This window comes from Homalodisca vitripennis, chromosome 1 (assembly GCF_021130785.1).
Source record: "Homalodisca vitripennis isolate AUS2020 chromosome 1, UT_GWSS_2.1, whole genome shotgun sequence".
Taxonomy (NCBI): Eukaryota; Metazoa; Arthropoda; class Insecta; order Hemiptera; family Cicadellidae; genus Homalodisca; species Homalodisca vitripennis.
Genome location: NC_060207.1, coordinates 209,259,012 through 209,276,330, shown reverse-complemented (window position 1 = coordinate 209,276,330; position 17,319 = coordinate 209,259,012). Strand labels below are relative to the sequence as shown.

General features: G+C 31.4%; 1 protein-coding gene across 1 annotated transcript; it reads right to left on the bottom strand.

The window, feature by feature from the left end:
- Window positions 1-14,190: 14,190 nt before the first annotated feature.
- LOC124356130 lies at window positions 14,191-15,702 on the bottom strand. Its single transcript, XM_046807283.1, has 2 exons — window positions 15,507-15,702; window positions 14,191-15,418 (listed from the first exon to the last, which is right to left on the bottom strand). Exons 1-2 carry the CDS (start codon window positions 15,564-15,566, stop codon window positions 14,351-14,353), a joined length of 1,128 nt encoding a protein of 375 aa, XP_046663239.1. The 5' UTR covers window positions 15,567-15,702; the 3' UTR covers window positions 14,191-14,350.
- Window positions 15,703-17,319: the final 1,617 nt, after the last annotated feature.

Here is a 17,319-nt window from a genome sequence, read left to right as displayed (position 1 = left end):
ATCCTGAAATATTGCATGCCGCAACTAGCATGAGTAAGCATTATTCGATTAAGCAAACACGTAGCAATGTTTTGTAGATAGGTTCCAAGCATTGCTATGTTAGGTAGGAGATTATACGGGGCAATAACATGAGTAAGCAGTGCTTGAGTACGCTAACAAACAAATATGTAATGTTGATGTTGCAGGGGTCCTGTGATCTGGAGTTGATTACACGCGGAAACTAACATGAGTAAGCAGTGTCTGAGTATGCAATCACACAAACATGGGTTGAAGGTAAATTCTACGGATTCCTGTGATCCATTGGAGTTTATGAGCGCCGACTGTTGACGACCGCTTGGTAAACACCCGGTCTTCGGGGAACACCGCGCCGTGCCGTCTAATTCAGTAATACAAACCACTGATTTTTAGCGAATGGCTTTGTAACTAAAATTACCTCATTTATCATTAACTCAGTTAGCTATCAGTTTATTGGACTCCTAAATCTGTTACGGATTAAACTAGTTATGGATAAGGACAATTCTGCAACTACTACAAGATTTAGTTTAGTAAACTCGACTAGTTGTATCCACAAAGATTTCCACCTTTTCACAAAATAATTGAACTCAATTTTTTATTTTTGATAACCCTACAGATCATACTCTCTTAAAATAAGACACTGAATCATTGTTATTTGTCTCAGGAAGCTTTTGATGTATTACCAATTGTAAATCGATGATAAAGATTAGTTTAAATGTATTACGCAACGAAAAGCTTTTTCCTTAGATTTCTCATTTTAATACGTGTATACTAAATTTTGATTATTCATAAGTTAACATTTTTTTTATTTATTTCATGTTAAAACTAAAAATGCTTTTTAAAGGTTGTTGTAAAATAATTGACAAACTATTTTCAACCTTTTGTTCATTCAAAAAAATAAAAAATATATCTCTTTTTTCCCTTATAATATTTGAATCAATTAAGAAAATGTCAGAAAAAAATTACACATTACAAATATTTTTATATTTTTTATATTTGTTTTTATGCTTTTTATTTCATCACTTGAACATGATAGACTTAGAAGCATTAGGTACAATAAAACATGTTCTATCAAGACAGACCTAAGAAGGAAGACCTATATGTTGTACTATGTTTCAAAGTATAAATTTATTTGTAATAAATATATTATTGACAATGTATAATTTGGGAAGCTGCTGGATTTTCCTAGCACTTCCCATTGTTAGCATTTTAAGTATAGCACATTTTGTTTCTAGGATCTTCTTCTTCAGATATAAAAATTCCTAGTTGTATAAAAATAGGTCCGTAGGTAGATACATCGGCATTTTTTTCTTGCTTTTATCCAATAGAACAGATTGTGCCATATTGTTGCCCAAACTGGTAAAAATTAAATGAATAGTTATAATAGTGTTAAAATGTGTATTAGATTTTAGTTTATATATAAAGAGATTTTTGTACTGAAAAAACTGTCAGAGACTTCATAGAGTAATGTGTTAGAGATCATGTCTAAAACATCGTAGTGCACAAAATTGTGCACCTGATGAGACAATCAACAATACCTCATCATCTATATTACCCATTATGTTTTCTCTATGTGTATTTGATATCAAAACAAGGATCCAAAGATTTCAAGTACTTTGTCACCGACTTGTTTCTAAAACTTTTCATACGGACTCTAATCTACATTTCAGGAGTCAAGTCTGTAACAGCGTCAGACTTCAAACGTTGAACTTAGAGGAAGGTGAACCGGAGCTAAAATCAAAACTAACCTGTAGCTAATATCTAGTGGAATTATAAGGAAGCAAGGAATGTCAAAATCTCATTTGATTTCATCATGTGAATTAATTGAATGTATCATGCTTCAGATATAAAAATTCCTAAGGTGAAATATAAAAGAAATTACAAAAAGTAATCAAAAAGTGGCAAAAAAACTGCCCCAGGTTCTAAGAAGCTAGAGCAAGTACTAACCAGAGTCCAGTCGAATAATATCCGTACATTGCAAACAAGTAGAGAACCAAATATACACTTAAGAATTTTTAACATACAACTTGTTACAGTTTTAACCTGGTCAAGCTTATCGACACTATTTGTTTTACGTAGCCTACGCTCTAGACGATCGGTTTGCCACAATATATCTTTCTCAGTTTTATTATTTTGCTGACCATATAACTTCTACTAGGAGAGGGAAGATTTGCTTCATCTTCAGTTAACTAGGAAAAAACTAATTGTAATATTTTATGCATTTAGCTTAAAAACTTCTTCTTGCTTCCGTTATAACAGAAACCTAAATTTATGTTTTATTAATAATAATGCGGTAAATACAAGAATTAATTTCTGATGGACAGTTCGATGTTCTTTTTTATTTCATATTCGATTAATAAATTTATACGTAAATTATTGGGAAACTCAGACAGTATCTCCTTGATTAAAATTATAGAGATGCTTCGCCAAAAGTGAGGAACGGCTTCCTACGTCACAGCACCCTTAAGAGGCAATCAATCTTATGAGTGAAGAAGCGAACACACGTGAGAATAGCGGTTCCTATGGTGAACGAAATTTTAATTGGTAATACGTCATATCTAGTTGTAAAATATTTACTTAGGTTTGCTTATGCTACTATTTACTATACAAGTCAAAATTATTGTGGCATTTTTTTAATATCTGAATAAATATTTTAAAATTTATCTGTAGATTAAAATATGGCATCAAATCAATATTGATAGCTCCTTTTTTAATATATCCATTGGCACGTGTTTACTTAACATTCAAACGCTATTAGCGACACATGTAAGAGAATGAAATTATTTAAAATAATAAAAAGGACTGAAACTTATTTCGTGAAATCAAGTTTCGTGTATTCAAGTTTCAATTACCATCAGTTTCAAGCTTTCACTTCCATCGAGTTCTTTAAATATAGCTAACTATCAATCTTTAGATGTATTGTCTTTCCTGCCGGTAGACTCTTAAATGCGATCTAATGTTTGTGATCCTAACTAAATACGTATAATACTGAACCCGTATGATAAGATAAAGGATCCGACACAACGAAACGATTATAGTACAGAAAAGTGACGAGCTGCAACTTTTAACGATTGACCCCAGCTTGATTGGACCATGAGAAATATATTAACCGAGTTTAAATTATTTGGACACATCGCAAAGATTAACAGACACAATTTGACTTTTTGACGCCACAATCAATACAAAAGTCTCTCTTGAACCAAGAATTATTTGTTTACTCTGTTCAGATATCAACAACTTTTCTATTGGAAGTTATTCCACAAATAGCTTTACAGCAGCTATTGAACTAGGGATGATCTGACCTATGAATTTTTACCCTAAAATTAATACGATCTTTTCCTTACACTAAGGGGAACCTATGCAATAATTTCAAAGCCTCTAGTACCTTTCTTTTAAGAGTTATTGCACAAACTGATAGAAGACGGCACGTTTTAAGAAAACTGTTGAATATAATTTATGTCGCATGTATAGTTATACAGTAATACGTAGTATTTTATATCATTAATTATACAACTACTAGATAATAATTAACGAGACATTACATGAAATTGTTTTATTTTAATGCATTCTTTAAGTGCTACCTCACTTGTAACAAGTGAGGTTTGTGTGCCAAGCCTTCAAGAACTTTGAATTTGGGCCATTAGCTGACTGCTCACGTTTCGCGTTCCTATTGACTCCGAGTTCTTTGTACGTTCAACTGTTATAAGCAGACCTGTGTGGTCTGCCTCTCCTCGCTGTTAGAATATTTGCTTTTGGTCCAGAAGCAGGTAAGGGATTACTTGAGGTTATGTATTTCAAAGGGCGCTCTTGTACTCCAAAGATATCCTTTAGAATGCTTAATTTAAAAAAATCTATATACTTAATTTTAAATTAAGGTAGTCTAAACCTCCTTTCATAATATCTAATGACCTCCTAGAAAATCTAACACTCTCAATGATTTGTTCGTTTGTATATTTCGCTCGCCCATTCTACAGCTTTCAACAGGTGGCAACCCTGTTTTAAAAGACCATTCGGGCTGCACACGAGGAACACCCAATTGTCAGCTCCCAAGTTGCTCTCATAAGGTTAGCGCTATCACGTATTGTTTCCTCCACCTGCTTTACTCTGGTTGATTTTACAAGTTGAGCGTATTCGTAATTTAACTTTTTGTAGTATTCTTTGAAAAGACTATTAAATCTTCGCAAAGAAATGCGTGTTGTGGGAACAGTATCCTAAAGAATTCAGGCGGAGTAGTGAACTGGCTAGTAGTGTACGAGGCAATAGTAGGAGTGCCCTCGTGGTATATGTATGGAGTATATATGGAGTGGCTGGTTGCAATGAGTTCTAGTGCGCATGCGCGAACTTAAAGGCGAGCAACGTGGACTGTGGTCTTATCTTATCTTCAGTGATAAGGTTAGAAAGTAGGTTATTAAAACTATGCCCAAACTCACTTGGCTTCGTTAACAAAGATCTGTTGACTCTGTATTTTCTGTAAACATGTTATGGTTTGTAATAACAAGCCACCAAGTAACAACAACACTCACTTTTGGACGAGTTAATGTAACGTTAAAACTACGTTACATCTTCAATGAGTCAGGCACTATCACTGTATGGGTCCGAACAAACTTAAAGTAAACACGATTTTAAACTTCAAACCTTTCATTTACTCGACCTAAGCGTGAAACTAATTTTTCACTTACTCGTATTTGTAAAATAGTAAAATACTGATCTATTTAAGTGTTGTTAAAATTAAGCACCTAATTCTGGTGTTACATAGATAGGATTGTTTATATGAAAACAAGGATTTAAAATTGTATTCAGAGTTAAACATCTTAATTATACCAATAGTAAATTTATTGTTATAGTATTAATACAACATTTTAACTACACTTATGTTTTGCATAACGTAGGCCTTTGTAAGGTGTTTCAATGTATAGTTAAATGAAAGAATAATTACTAAAGCTTATAGGGATATACAGTGTAAGCGTGATACGTCAAAGCGGAAGGTATCTTTAGAACTCAGCCTGCAGGAAATTCCAGCTTTTACAACGTCTTGCTTTATGTACAACGCATTTTAACTGCTTGAAGTTCGTGACTAATATGTAAATAGCATGTGTTTGTTTATTTTGTAAAAAGAAAAACATTCATACTCACACGAAACTGTAAACACTGTATGTATTTGTTGTAGTATACGAGTTTAGATGAAAAAAACAATCATGCAAGAACATAAACAAAATCACGTTTTACTCATATACATACATAGTTCATTAGGAAAAAATGAACACGTGTTTCTAAATATTTTATAAATAAATGTTTAAAACTTTTTACTAACTATATTTAAGTTAGATATACACATTATGCAGTAATCTTTTACATTTCATGAAGGTTTACTTGTCTTTATAAAGTTACTTATTATTAGTAATTGTGAACATTTTTTATTTCATATTAAACTAAAGTTAATTGGAAACAAAACATTGAATCCAGTGAACAAAAAACAAGCTATCCTTTATTAAAATTCTAGACTTTAATGTTATTTTACGATATCGTAGTTATTAAAAGTGGAATTAAATAATTATATATGTTCAAATGTTATGCTAAAGTAAATTATATTTGAAACGTGTAAGGGCAAACCTCGAACAATGGTAAAGAAGGATAAAAATAACATTATAAAATAATTAATATTTTACGTACTTATTTGAGATTAAACTTAATATTATATTTTTAAGGACAAGTACTTTATTTCAATGTACTAGTAGGGTTAATACCGTTAACAATATTATTGGTTTAAATTAATATCGTTGTAGTATTTTACTGTATTTTTGTTTACGGACGGAGGCTCTCAATGCAGTGTAAACTACATCACATTTTTAAAAAACTAAATTTAGTACGTGTTCGTGGTGTTAATATTTTACTTCCACAATTTAAGAATATTAATCAACCGTTATTACTTCTAAATTTACTAAAACTCTTATCAATGAACATCTAAGCTGAAACCTCACGTATTGAATTATTTAATTGCTATACATTTTAAATATCTATAAAATATTTATTAAATTCCTGGTTTGAAAGTCACTCAAAATATTTAAAAAAATAAATGTACGTTTTGTCCTTACAGGCTTTGGCGTTATGTGTATAGTAGGTAAGTATACTTATTAAATCTTTTACCTATAAGAGTTCAGTAAAAGGTATGAAGTACTATTTCTCAAATATGTTTTGCTATAATAATTTAAAACGGGATTTCTTGAAAGACACTTACAAGACTTATGATAAATGCAGGTAATGGTTTGCAGCAAAGAGTGGGATAACGAAAACAAATCCTTGCATTAATCAGGAGAATCGCTAAGCCTACTTAACTCTCCAATCAGCAGAGGGAGGGTGTGCCTCACGCTAATATCTGGTATCCATCTTCATAATCTAACTCTCTTCTGTCATTAAATCAATTTCTATTTAGAATTTAAGCTTTCATTCTTTAAACTATGTATGTTTCATTTACTATCATTTTTTAAATTCTAAACATATTTATAATCTATTAGCAATATAACGATACATTAACCTACCTTGTAATACATTAGTAAAATAACTACTTGCTATATTACTTAACGTAAATTATTTAAACAATTTTTATGAATAGCTTCTGAAATCATACAAAATAGCTATGAAACAAAATGCATTACAATGTGTACACTATGTTGTATGTACTATGTACACTTTAGACTTACACAACACCACATATTAAACAAGTTTGGCTCACATCGCATGCAACATTTAAAATCTAAATCCAATTGCAATACGAATAGGTTTTGCGGACAGATAGACAGAAAATGGTACAAAAAAGAATATGGCACAGAAACTATGCAACATATGACGATTAAAAAAAATTTAACTAGATTGAACAATTTAAATTCTACATTTAAAATCTATATTGGCATATCTTGCTAAATATTCAGGGTTTTGTTCATTGAATTGGGTTACATGTTAGTATTTAAGTAATAAAACTCTACACATAAAGACACTAAACGGCTGTATTGAATTTATTGCGTTTGTTAGGCTACATGTAGTAATTTGTCACACGTTTTAATCTTTTATTGATTTTCTTTACAAATTTATTTATTCTACTACTTTTTTCTTCATAGTTAACCAAACGACCAATGGACAAATATTCGTTAACACTGAACAAATTCCTATTTATTAACATGTACTATTGTGATGTTTCGTGTTCTTTATATAAAAATTAAGCTTTGTTCTCAAATTTCGCGTCTGTACATCAGCTTGTTTTCGAGATATCCTGGGGTCAGACTGACAGAAATGCATTTCTCCAGTCCCAATGGTTTTGTTACTTTGATAACGCTTAGCCAGTAATTTACACGTTTAAGTTATTTTATACTATTTTTTAATAGAGAGAATGATCTTCTTTTACAATGACCCACTCAAAAGTATTTTGTGTAACAGAATCATGGGGGTGGAGTGATAGTTCTGTGACTTTTAGTGTTACATTTGAAAGGAGTCTTTTTAATTAAAAAACGAAATGTCTTTTACAGATTGTGAGACTTGAGTGCCTTAAATAGCGTTAAAATATGTGTACTACACCATAAATTTAAATTAAAGGAGAAACATTTTATTGTTTTTATACATAATGTATAATACTACTATTGCTGAATTGATATAACATATCCTCAAATTGCCAAGTCTGTTAGCAATGTTTTCCCAACAAATTATCATCGTGTCCCACTAATTAATTAATTAATAGGGGACGAAGTTTTCCAGCTCACCTGGTGATTCAATACCGTGTGGGGTTAAATTTATTCCTAGGAAAGTGTAAGTTTTCTTGAAAATTTATTACCAGTATTCAATTTAATTCTGCAGCCATAGTAGCCTGGGGATATCCATTAGAACAACCATCGACTAAGTCAGAAGCAGTTACATTAATGCGGTCATTTACTTCGGTTGTTAATTGTCTGCAATTCATTGATGGTTAGTCGTTCCCGCATATAACATTACGTGATGAAATGAAATGAAATGAAAAATGTCTTTATTGAATACAACGTAAAACATATTCAATTGGCGAGGTTAGGACTATTAAGTCCTCTCTTACACCTAACCATAATACGTTTGATAATACGTGATGAGTGTTATTGATGTGAACAGCTAAGTGGAGAACAGCATGTTTAGTGTTTGTCTGCAAACTGATTCGGCTGATCTGATTGCGACTATAGATTTATTGATTGGCCCATAAGAAATGCTGCGGGTATTTGTTATTGTAAAACAAACTCAATAGTAGTACTATTATTCGACTTCTGTTATGTAACTGGGATGGAATTGCATTAATTACAGGTTTTTTGAACATAAATTGATTATAAACTTATTAAAAATTGTCATTCTATTTTGTCTTTGAACTTTTTTTATATAAATATTCTATTATATTTGTACGCTTACATCTTTCCTTTTGCCTTAAATAGAGTAGTAATAAAGAAAAGAATTAAATCTTTAATATTAACAATTTTTTTTACTTTTGTAGTATTTTTTTATTTAGGAATTTTGTAGGGTTTTGGTACAACTGTAGATTTTCATAGTACAAGTCTGTGTAATACTTGTATTGATTAAATACAATTCCACCTACAATACTTTCAATTCATTACAATTAAATAAAACCATTTTCTCATTACTTTATATATATATTATAAATATAACTGTTTGTGTATTTTACCTGTAATATTACTGGTCATTAAGCAAAGATACTTATGTTATTTTAATGAAACTACTTCATGAAATTTTATAAGTAATATTTTACTTCTCATCATTTAACAAAAATGGATTGCATTTATATATTTTTTGTCATAACCACTAACGTATGGAGTATAAACACACTAAAACTCGTGATTAAACGAAACACGTACAAATATACTACGTAAACCAATATAAATTATACTATCTATGAAATCAAAGAATGTTTATTTTATTCGTAAAAAGAAACGAATGGTAGACTTTTTGTTACTTTTTAACTTCTTTCCATATTGCTTGTAACATAAAGGAAAGTGGAGAGGTACAAGTGTAATGTCATTCATTCCCTTCATCCGCTAGCAAAAATAAATATAACGATGAGAATTATATTTATACAGGGAAGTATGGGGAAATAAATAAACTATATATCAATAAATCGTTTTAAACAAAAATTATGAAAGTAATTCTGGAAAAACATGCGAGATTTGTGTCATTTTCAATATGCAAAACAGAAATGACCTTTCTCTCTTATTCCTAGGAACTACCAGATCAATTAAAAATATTAAAGATACATAATACGAAACAGTGAGGCTGAAACATTGAGGAACTATTTCCGACCAGGAAAGGAACCGATTTGCGTAGCTTTTTTCGCCGTCCACTGTCCCAACATCTTAAAGGATCGCTAGAGCCGCTATATATATGTCTCCAGAGGCTTTACGTCAGTGACATACAGTCGGGTGAAACACAACACATGTTTTGGTGCTTTAAAAACAGATAATATTTATGTAGACATTGGGAGCTTTCTGTTTGCAGACCACTGAGTCGTAATCTTAAAAGGATAGCTACAGCCGCTGTATATCTGTCGCCAGACACTTTACGTTGGTGACATACAGTCGGCCCAAGACATCAGGAGCCTTGTGTTTACATCCCACTGAGTCGTAATCTCAAGTATAAGTAGAGCCCTCATATCCCTCTCACCAGAGGATTTCCTTCAGTGACATGCAGTCTTGAGTAACACGACACATGTTTTGGTTCTCTATAAAAATACAATATATTTGTAGACATAGGGACCCTTCTGTTTTCATCCCCTTGTGCCAAAATCTTCAAGGACAGCCAGAGGACAGTCGTTATACCAGACAGGCAGACAGGTTGTGCTTCAGTAAAATACAGACGGGAATAACAGGATACACGATGTGATGGCATTGTTCAAAAAGATGATATTTTTGAAAACATCAGGAGCCTTCTGTTTACATCCCACTGAGTCGGAATCTTCAAGTATAGACAGAGTCGTGAATCTGTGGCACCAAAGATTTTTACTTTAGTAGCGTACAGTTGGGAATAACACGGCACATAGTTTTGGTACATTTCAAACAGATAATATTAATGTAGTTATCGGGAGGCTTCTGTATACATCCCACTGAGTTACAATTTTCAAGGATGTCGTTATATTTCTGATGGCAGAGTTTTTATTTCGGTTATATAAAACTGGTGAAAAAAACTGTACCTTTCTTGAAAAGACTTATTGGAAAGACTTATTCATATTTAGAAGATCCTAGCAGCTTACTTGCGACTTCACACGCAATTTAGTGCTGAACCTCTTGTATGTTATAGACATACCCTTTTTAAATGACACAATGCTTTAAACTTCATATTTTTAAATCATTTTTACACAAAAATATAACTTCCTCGAGTCATAAATCAATGAAAACATGTCACTTCAAGGAGATAAAAAGTTTTATTGTATTGATTACACAGCTAATACAATCAAAAGTTTAGTTCACGTGCTTACTGCAAAACCTTTAAATTTTTACCTTCAGCTGTTGTTATTTCAGCCTGGTTACACAACTGTGTATCACCACAGAAGTTATCCCGAGAATGACTTTTACTATAAGATTAAAAAAATTGTTATACTATTTGTTAGAATAGCTTTAGTTATAAATAATATTATATTCCTATCTATTAATGTTATAATTATAATATTATAAATACCCAATGGCTTTGTTTTTGCTTTCACCCGTAACATAATCAACCGTTTGTATTGAAATGTTACTCATCCCAGGTACGAATATAGGTCTATTCTTATTTTGAAACACTCTCTAGGCTAAGCCCCAATGGTCTTTAATGTAGCTAAAATTATAACCTTGGTCTCTAAAGTGGTGTTTATTAGTCGAGGCTTTCAAATTCAATACACTATTCTGTGTAAATAATGTTTATTATTTTAATTTGGATAACATTTGTAGTGAATTTTAGACACAGTAAGTTAATACGCCGTTTTAGTTTTAATCCATTAGATAACTACTCATCTTCTTTATAAAATCTCCTAAAATTTACTTGTAACAAAATGTTATTCCCTCGTGTGATAATTTTATAAATATAAAAACGTGTCTTTTCCTTAAGGAATAACTTGTTATTGCATTACTTAAGCAGTTTGTCAGAAGCCTCCCTACGAAACAGGCGGTCAGAAATATGCGAGAAATAAGGTCGGTGGACAGTGCTTTTAAACTAATGTACCATTTACAGCTCTAAATGATATAAATTACTAAAAATATTGTTTTTATTTATAAAGAAACAACACGTAGAGTTTATATATAATATACAAAGTTACTATCTAACTTGTATTAATTTAAAGTCAGAAATAAAACCTATCTTAGCTTCATTATTGACGGAACAAGGCTTCTCTGATCTGTGATGTATAATTTGTTGATCAGGAAGAAGGCAAAATGAAGTATGGAACAAAAATACTAAGAACGAGGTAAATTACAACTGCCTTAAATATAGACGTTTTGAAATTTTTATCTTGGCAGCAATACAAACTCAACAATTAAATATAAATCACTTGAACGAACAGTGGCCATGCACGTGCACGTTTGCTAACTTGTTGAATTTTACTGATTATAATATATACTCTGTCTACTTCGAAAGCTTTTGAACGGAATAGTCACAAAATCACTTAAACGAACAATGGCCATGCACGTGCACGTTTGTTAACTTGTTGACTTTTACTGATTCAAATATATACTCTGCTACTTCGAAAGCTTTTGAACGGAATAGTCACAAAATCACTTAAACGAACAGTGGCCATGCACGTGCACGTCTGTTAACTTATTGACTTTTACTGATTCAAATATATACTCTGTCTACTTCGAAAGCTTTTGAACGGAATAGTCACAAAATCACTTAAACGAACAGTGGCCATGCACGTGCACGTTTGTTAACTTGTTGACTTTTACTGATTCAAATATATACTCTGTCTACTTCGAAAGCTTTTGAACGGAATAGTCACAAAATCACTTAAACGAACAGTGGCCATGCACGTGCACGTCTGTTAACTTATTGACTTTTACTGATTCAAATATATACTCTGTCTACTTCGAAAGCTTTTGAACGGAATAGTCACAAAATCACTTAAACGAACAGTGGCCATGCACGTGCACGTTTGTTAACTTGTTGACTTTTACTGATTCAAATATATACTCTGTCTACTTCGAAACCTTTGGAACGGAATAGACACAACACTTCTTGATAAATAAATAATCACACGTTGTTGAAAATTATTTTAGTGGAATACTGGAATAAACCTCGTTTTCGTTTGGGCCTATAATGGATAAAAACTCAGTATGTATGAATATTTATTTTCCAAATTTTATATAACCACCATCTTACATCTTGAAGATACAAGAGCTTTTAACCAAATTTTAGGAACAATTAAAACAATGCTTTACCAGTCTAAACATCTTATGTTTAATATAACTTGCTAAATACATGAGAATTAAATTTTGCACAAGTGAAAGTATCTGCTACGTAAAAACGTTTTACCTTGAGACTAGAATTGTATTGCTTAAAAATGTATTCAAGCAGAAATGTATATCAATTACTGAAAAAGTGTATTCCGTGACGTTACTGTATATTATTCATAATTGTATTGTTTTAACTCAACTATTTCCCGACAGACATAAAGAATTGAGGAAATAACGGTGAGCACATGTTTGCTACAATTCGTAGCCAATTCTAACTGAACTTATATACTGCTTGGATAAGTTCTTTGGTTAATCTCAATCAATATAAAGTTTCAGGATGGTAGCAATTTAGATTTGTAGAAGATGTAAATCTGGGATATTGTACAGCATATATTGAAATTGACACAAAACATTAATCAATCTTGCATTATCTAATTATCTACTATTACTCTTAATATTTTTTAAAACTATTAGGATTGTTGCGGTAATTAAAGTGTTTTAAAAGTATACAATAAAATATATTCTTTATAAACATTCGAGATAGCAGCCACTTGTGAAATCTTTTCTTTTCTTTCAACTAAACCAGAAGGGATATTTGGACTCTTGACGTAGTTTCAGAAACTGTATTATGATTTGAAAAAGATATTTGATTAATTTGGTAAAATACTCGTAGTTCTTCACTGTTTCTTAATCATCTTGAATGGTACAAATATTTAAATAAACGTATAAAGTGTTTGTTTCAAATTGATTATTGACCATAGTCGATGAAATATTAAAAAAATAAAAGGGTATCGATGCTTATTTAAGTTACTGTTTCCAAATGTTACAGATGTCAGCTAAACCTCATAAACTTAATATGTAACGAGAGATTGTTTTATACTGTTCAGAATACTATGAAGGCAACAACACCAAATACTTGATGAATTTAGTATGAAAACATTTTTACGGATTTCCAAAAGAACGCTTGCAAAAACAACGTTCTGCTACAATAGAAATTGCCAAATATAGAATTGGGAAGAATTAGAAGAGAGATGAAGAGCAGGTAGAACAAAGATAATCATTTTCTGGTACTCGGAGTGGAGGGGGAATTGGCTAGAGAACTGTGTTATAGCAGGAACGGTAGAAAAAAGGAAATTATCAACGTGATCTAGTGTTCAGAGTGACGTATGAATAGCCCTTATTCAAAAGATTCATGATTAGATAAGAAAGGTGGAAAGGCGCGGTTAGATAAGATATTAAAAACAATAGTAACGTACAGGAAGGATTCTCTGCTTCTAAGAATTAATAACACCTGAGTTCTAGATAAACCTGGTGTATTTTACCAGGAAATTTGTTTTAAATACAAAAACTACCTTACTATTTTTCACGCTAGTTTCTTAGAACTTTGAAAGGTGTCGGACATTCAAATCATGTATTGTTCCAAAAGATTTCTACAAATATTCAAGACAAATTTTATACCACAAGCTTCTAACTAATACGGTAAATTCTTTTGAAGCATTCACAAATTTATGTAAAACATTTTTAATTGCTTGAGTATGTTTCTTATAAAAGAAAATTACTGAATATTAAACTATCATTTGTTTCTGCAGGTTTTGCCTAAAACTCATCAGCACGAATGAAATATTATAAATTTTTCCTATTCCTATTTTATATGTTTAACTGAGTTTTTATCTGTTTTCTAATGTACTTATCAAACAATTGTTATTTCGAAAGAATTATTAAAAATTAAAAACTTCTGACATTTGCAAACAACTTGGTTTAATTCACTTAAAACAGTGCATTTCTTATGAAATATTATTGCAAAACACACAAAAATAAAGCATAAAAACAAATTTATCAAAGTAATTTTTAAAATCTTTCTAAGTGTAAAGTTTTTTACTATAATCCATAAAGGAGCAACCCTACTTAAAGTCGTATTCTTCATAAGCGGGATAATCATTCGCTTCTTCGTGTTTAAAATATTCCATCAGAGATTCAAAGCAGCACATTTGTTTAGCTACTGGCTTGTCATTATCTGCAGCTACTGTACAACTCCTTGTATTACCAAAGCTATCCCTGTGGAGAATTTTGTTCATGGCTTTCTCGCGAGCTTCAGGTCTCCTGACGACATGCCGCAAGAGCTCCTCCAGCTCGGCGATACTCAGCCCGAAGTACGGCCACGCCTGGGTAGTTGTCCTGATATTGGCGGGAAGGAATATCTCCGGTGACGATCCTGATTCACATCCCCTTCCCATTATCAAGGACCTTTCCACACTGTCACATCGAAGTAAGTCACTGTTTACGTCTTTGAAGACACTGGAAATATTTGGATTCCGGGAAAATAGTGGGCTCTCCACAAAAGCGTCAAAGTTATCTATTAAAACAATTACACCCCTTCCAAACCGTTCATTCAAGACTTGGCACAAAAAGTTAAAACCAGTCATAATATCTGACAGATTTAATTTTTCAATAGTCATTTTACTCATGTACAATTTCAGTTTCTCTCTAGTAAGTCCATCATTTTCATTTTTCATTGTCCACTGATTACTATCGTACAAAAGGTATGCATGATCACGATAAGTTTTAAAAAATAACAGTTTTAAAGTCTCTATAAATTCATCGTAACTAGAAGTTTCACTAAGTGCCTTGTAATCAATCGAAATAACTGGGTATTTACCGAAGTACTTTTTAAAGAAGCCGTTTAGTTTGTAAGCGTCCAGATTATTGTTCCTGAACACGTTGTAATTGGAAGTTTCTTCTAATTCTTTGACGTTACCCTTTTCGTCAATATTGATAGACAAAAATCTTTTTATCATGTTCAAGGAAGTAGTCTTCCCAAACTTCCCAGGGGTCAATATTAAAATCCCGTCACCTGTTTTGGTGTTGTCGAGAAAATGTTTTATGAATAAAGATTTGTCAACAAACAGTGAACTCGAGACAACTACCAAAAAGTCAGATCCGTCATACATATGCAAATGGGAATAATCTTCCTGAAAATTATACCTGAATTATTGCAAGGCAAGAACGTTATGTAAATGCTTACTTCTATAATACATTAAAAGAATAACGTGAACATACCATTAATGCACTACAGAGAAACAATTCCAAGGCGATAATGAACCGCTTTTTAATAATCATATTTCCTAAGCTTATATACACATATTTATTCCTTAAAATTTCAATATTTACATTTTATTACAAAACAGTACTCAGTCAGTTTAACAGCAGTCTATTCACTGTAACTCTATATTTACTTCTCAGTTGTTTAGTCACATCTTAATTAATCGTGTTCTAATCTAACAGTAAAGATAGTGAAGTGTTAATGACAGTCATTATTTTTTAATATATTCCGTGATTGTAATTTACATTTTAAACTTTTCTGAGCCTAATAGGTATCATGACAGTGGTTTTTATAGTTCAAGTTCATTTAACAGTAAAATTCTCGTTCACATCATAATACTATGGATGCAAAATTGATATAATTGCTTTTATATGGGCACGTAAAGAATAGATATTTTATTACAAATAGGAAATGTTTAATCTGTTCAACTTACACTATTAAAAATGCATGTGCAAAAAAAAAAGATTCCTTGTAATTATTATTTACATGAATCCGTCCAAATAATGAGAATAGCACAAATTTGATACTCTACAGAGTAAACAGATTTTCTAGTGGTTATGGAATCTATTTATAATATTATTTGACACTGGATTAATAGTAACGGTATTAGAAATAAATTTTTAATACCTTGTAAATTTATTTGAGGAATTCTTAAACTGAAATGCAATCTGTACTGTGAACTAGACATTTAACCATTCAACGGAATCAATGCGTCATTAGAGTGGTGACAAATATATTTATGGTATTCCTTGGAACACACTGCTTGAAGATTTTTTAGATAATTGAGAAAAAAGGCTAATTTGAAAAATTGAAATTTTAATATTTTAATATAATTTTAATACGAATATTTATATTTTTAAAACTATATTCTTAAATATTTTAACTTTAATATATTCTTGGTTAGTCATTTTCTATTTGGAAAATTGCATTGAAATGATAACATTTATATTCCACAATTATTTCTTAAATTGACCACCAAATTACATGGCAATACCCCCTAAAACTGTAAAAAAAATTTTTTACAAAACGATTATATAAATTATCTATTGGTAATTCATCTTCCGTTGACTTGTTAACTACACAGAGCAGATAATTAGTTTAGTACTTGGATCAAGTAACTGGTATGATAACCCAATATTAGGTCACTTTGTGCTTACTCACGACTAAGGCTGCTGAAATGGATAGTTGTAACTATTAAAACAACAGATCAATGCATCCTTCAGATGGAAGTTCCTTGCCAAGTTAAGTTAGGAGTTGCCAAGTTTTGCTGTTAACACCGAATAGCTTCATTGCAGTCGTGTTCAAAGCCACAAAGGCAATAACTTAATCGAACTTTGTTAGCGACAGTTTTACTTGCCTGACACAGCTTTAACACTGTTTAACAGCTGACATAGAAATTAATTTCAGCTCGAAACAATGACATATCAGTCTTGCTCCAGGGTCTAAAAATTCCGTCTTACTTCAATCTCTTAATTTGTTACCATCCAGTTTTCTATCTACACATATAATTTTTGAAATATTTTATATATATATATATATATATATATATATATATATATATATATACACTAAATTGTATAAATGGCAATAGCCTTATTTAATTTCAATAAACATTGAATCGCAAAAAGTACTTGCTCCGCCGGGAGACTCACTTGCAGGGTGAATGTGCTACCATTACACCACAGAGCGCTTACTTTTTCCGATTCAATTATTTTTTATTTGGCCGTATCTGTTACATATGCGTTTAAATAAGCTAACATATGATCGGAA

What these genes read in the sequence shown, in the direction of transcription:
- LOC124356130 (XM_046807283.1), bottom strand. Translation starts at nt 15,566, where the DNA reads ATGATTATTAAAAAGCGGTTCATTATCGCCTTGGAATTGTTTCTCTGT. An exon ending in TTCTCTGTAGTGCATTAATG is followed by an intron (nt 15,419 to 15,506) that starts GTATGTTCACGT and finishes TATAATTTTCAG; the next exon opens with GAAGATTATTCCCATTTGCA.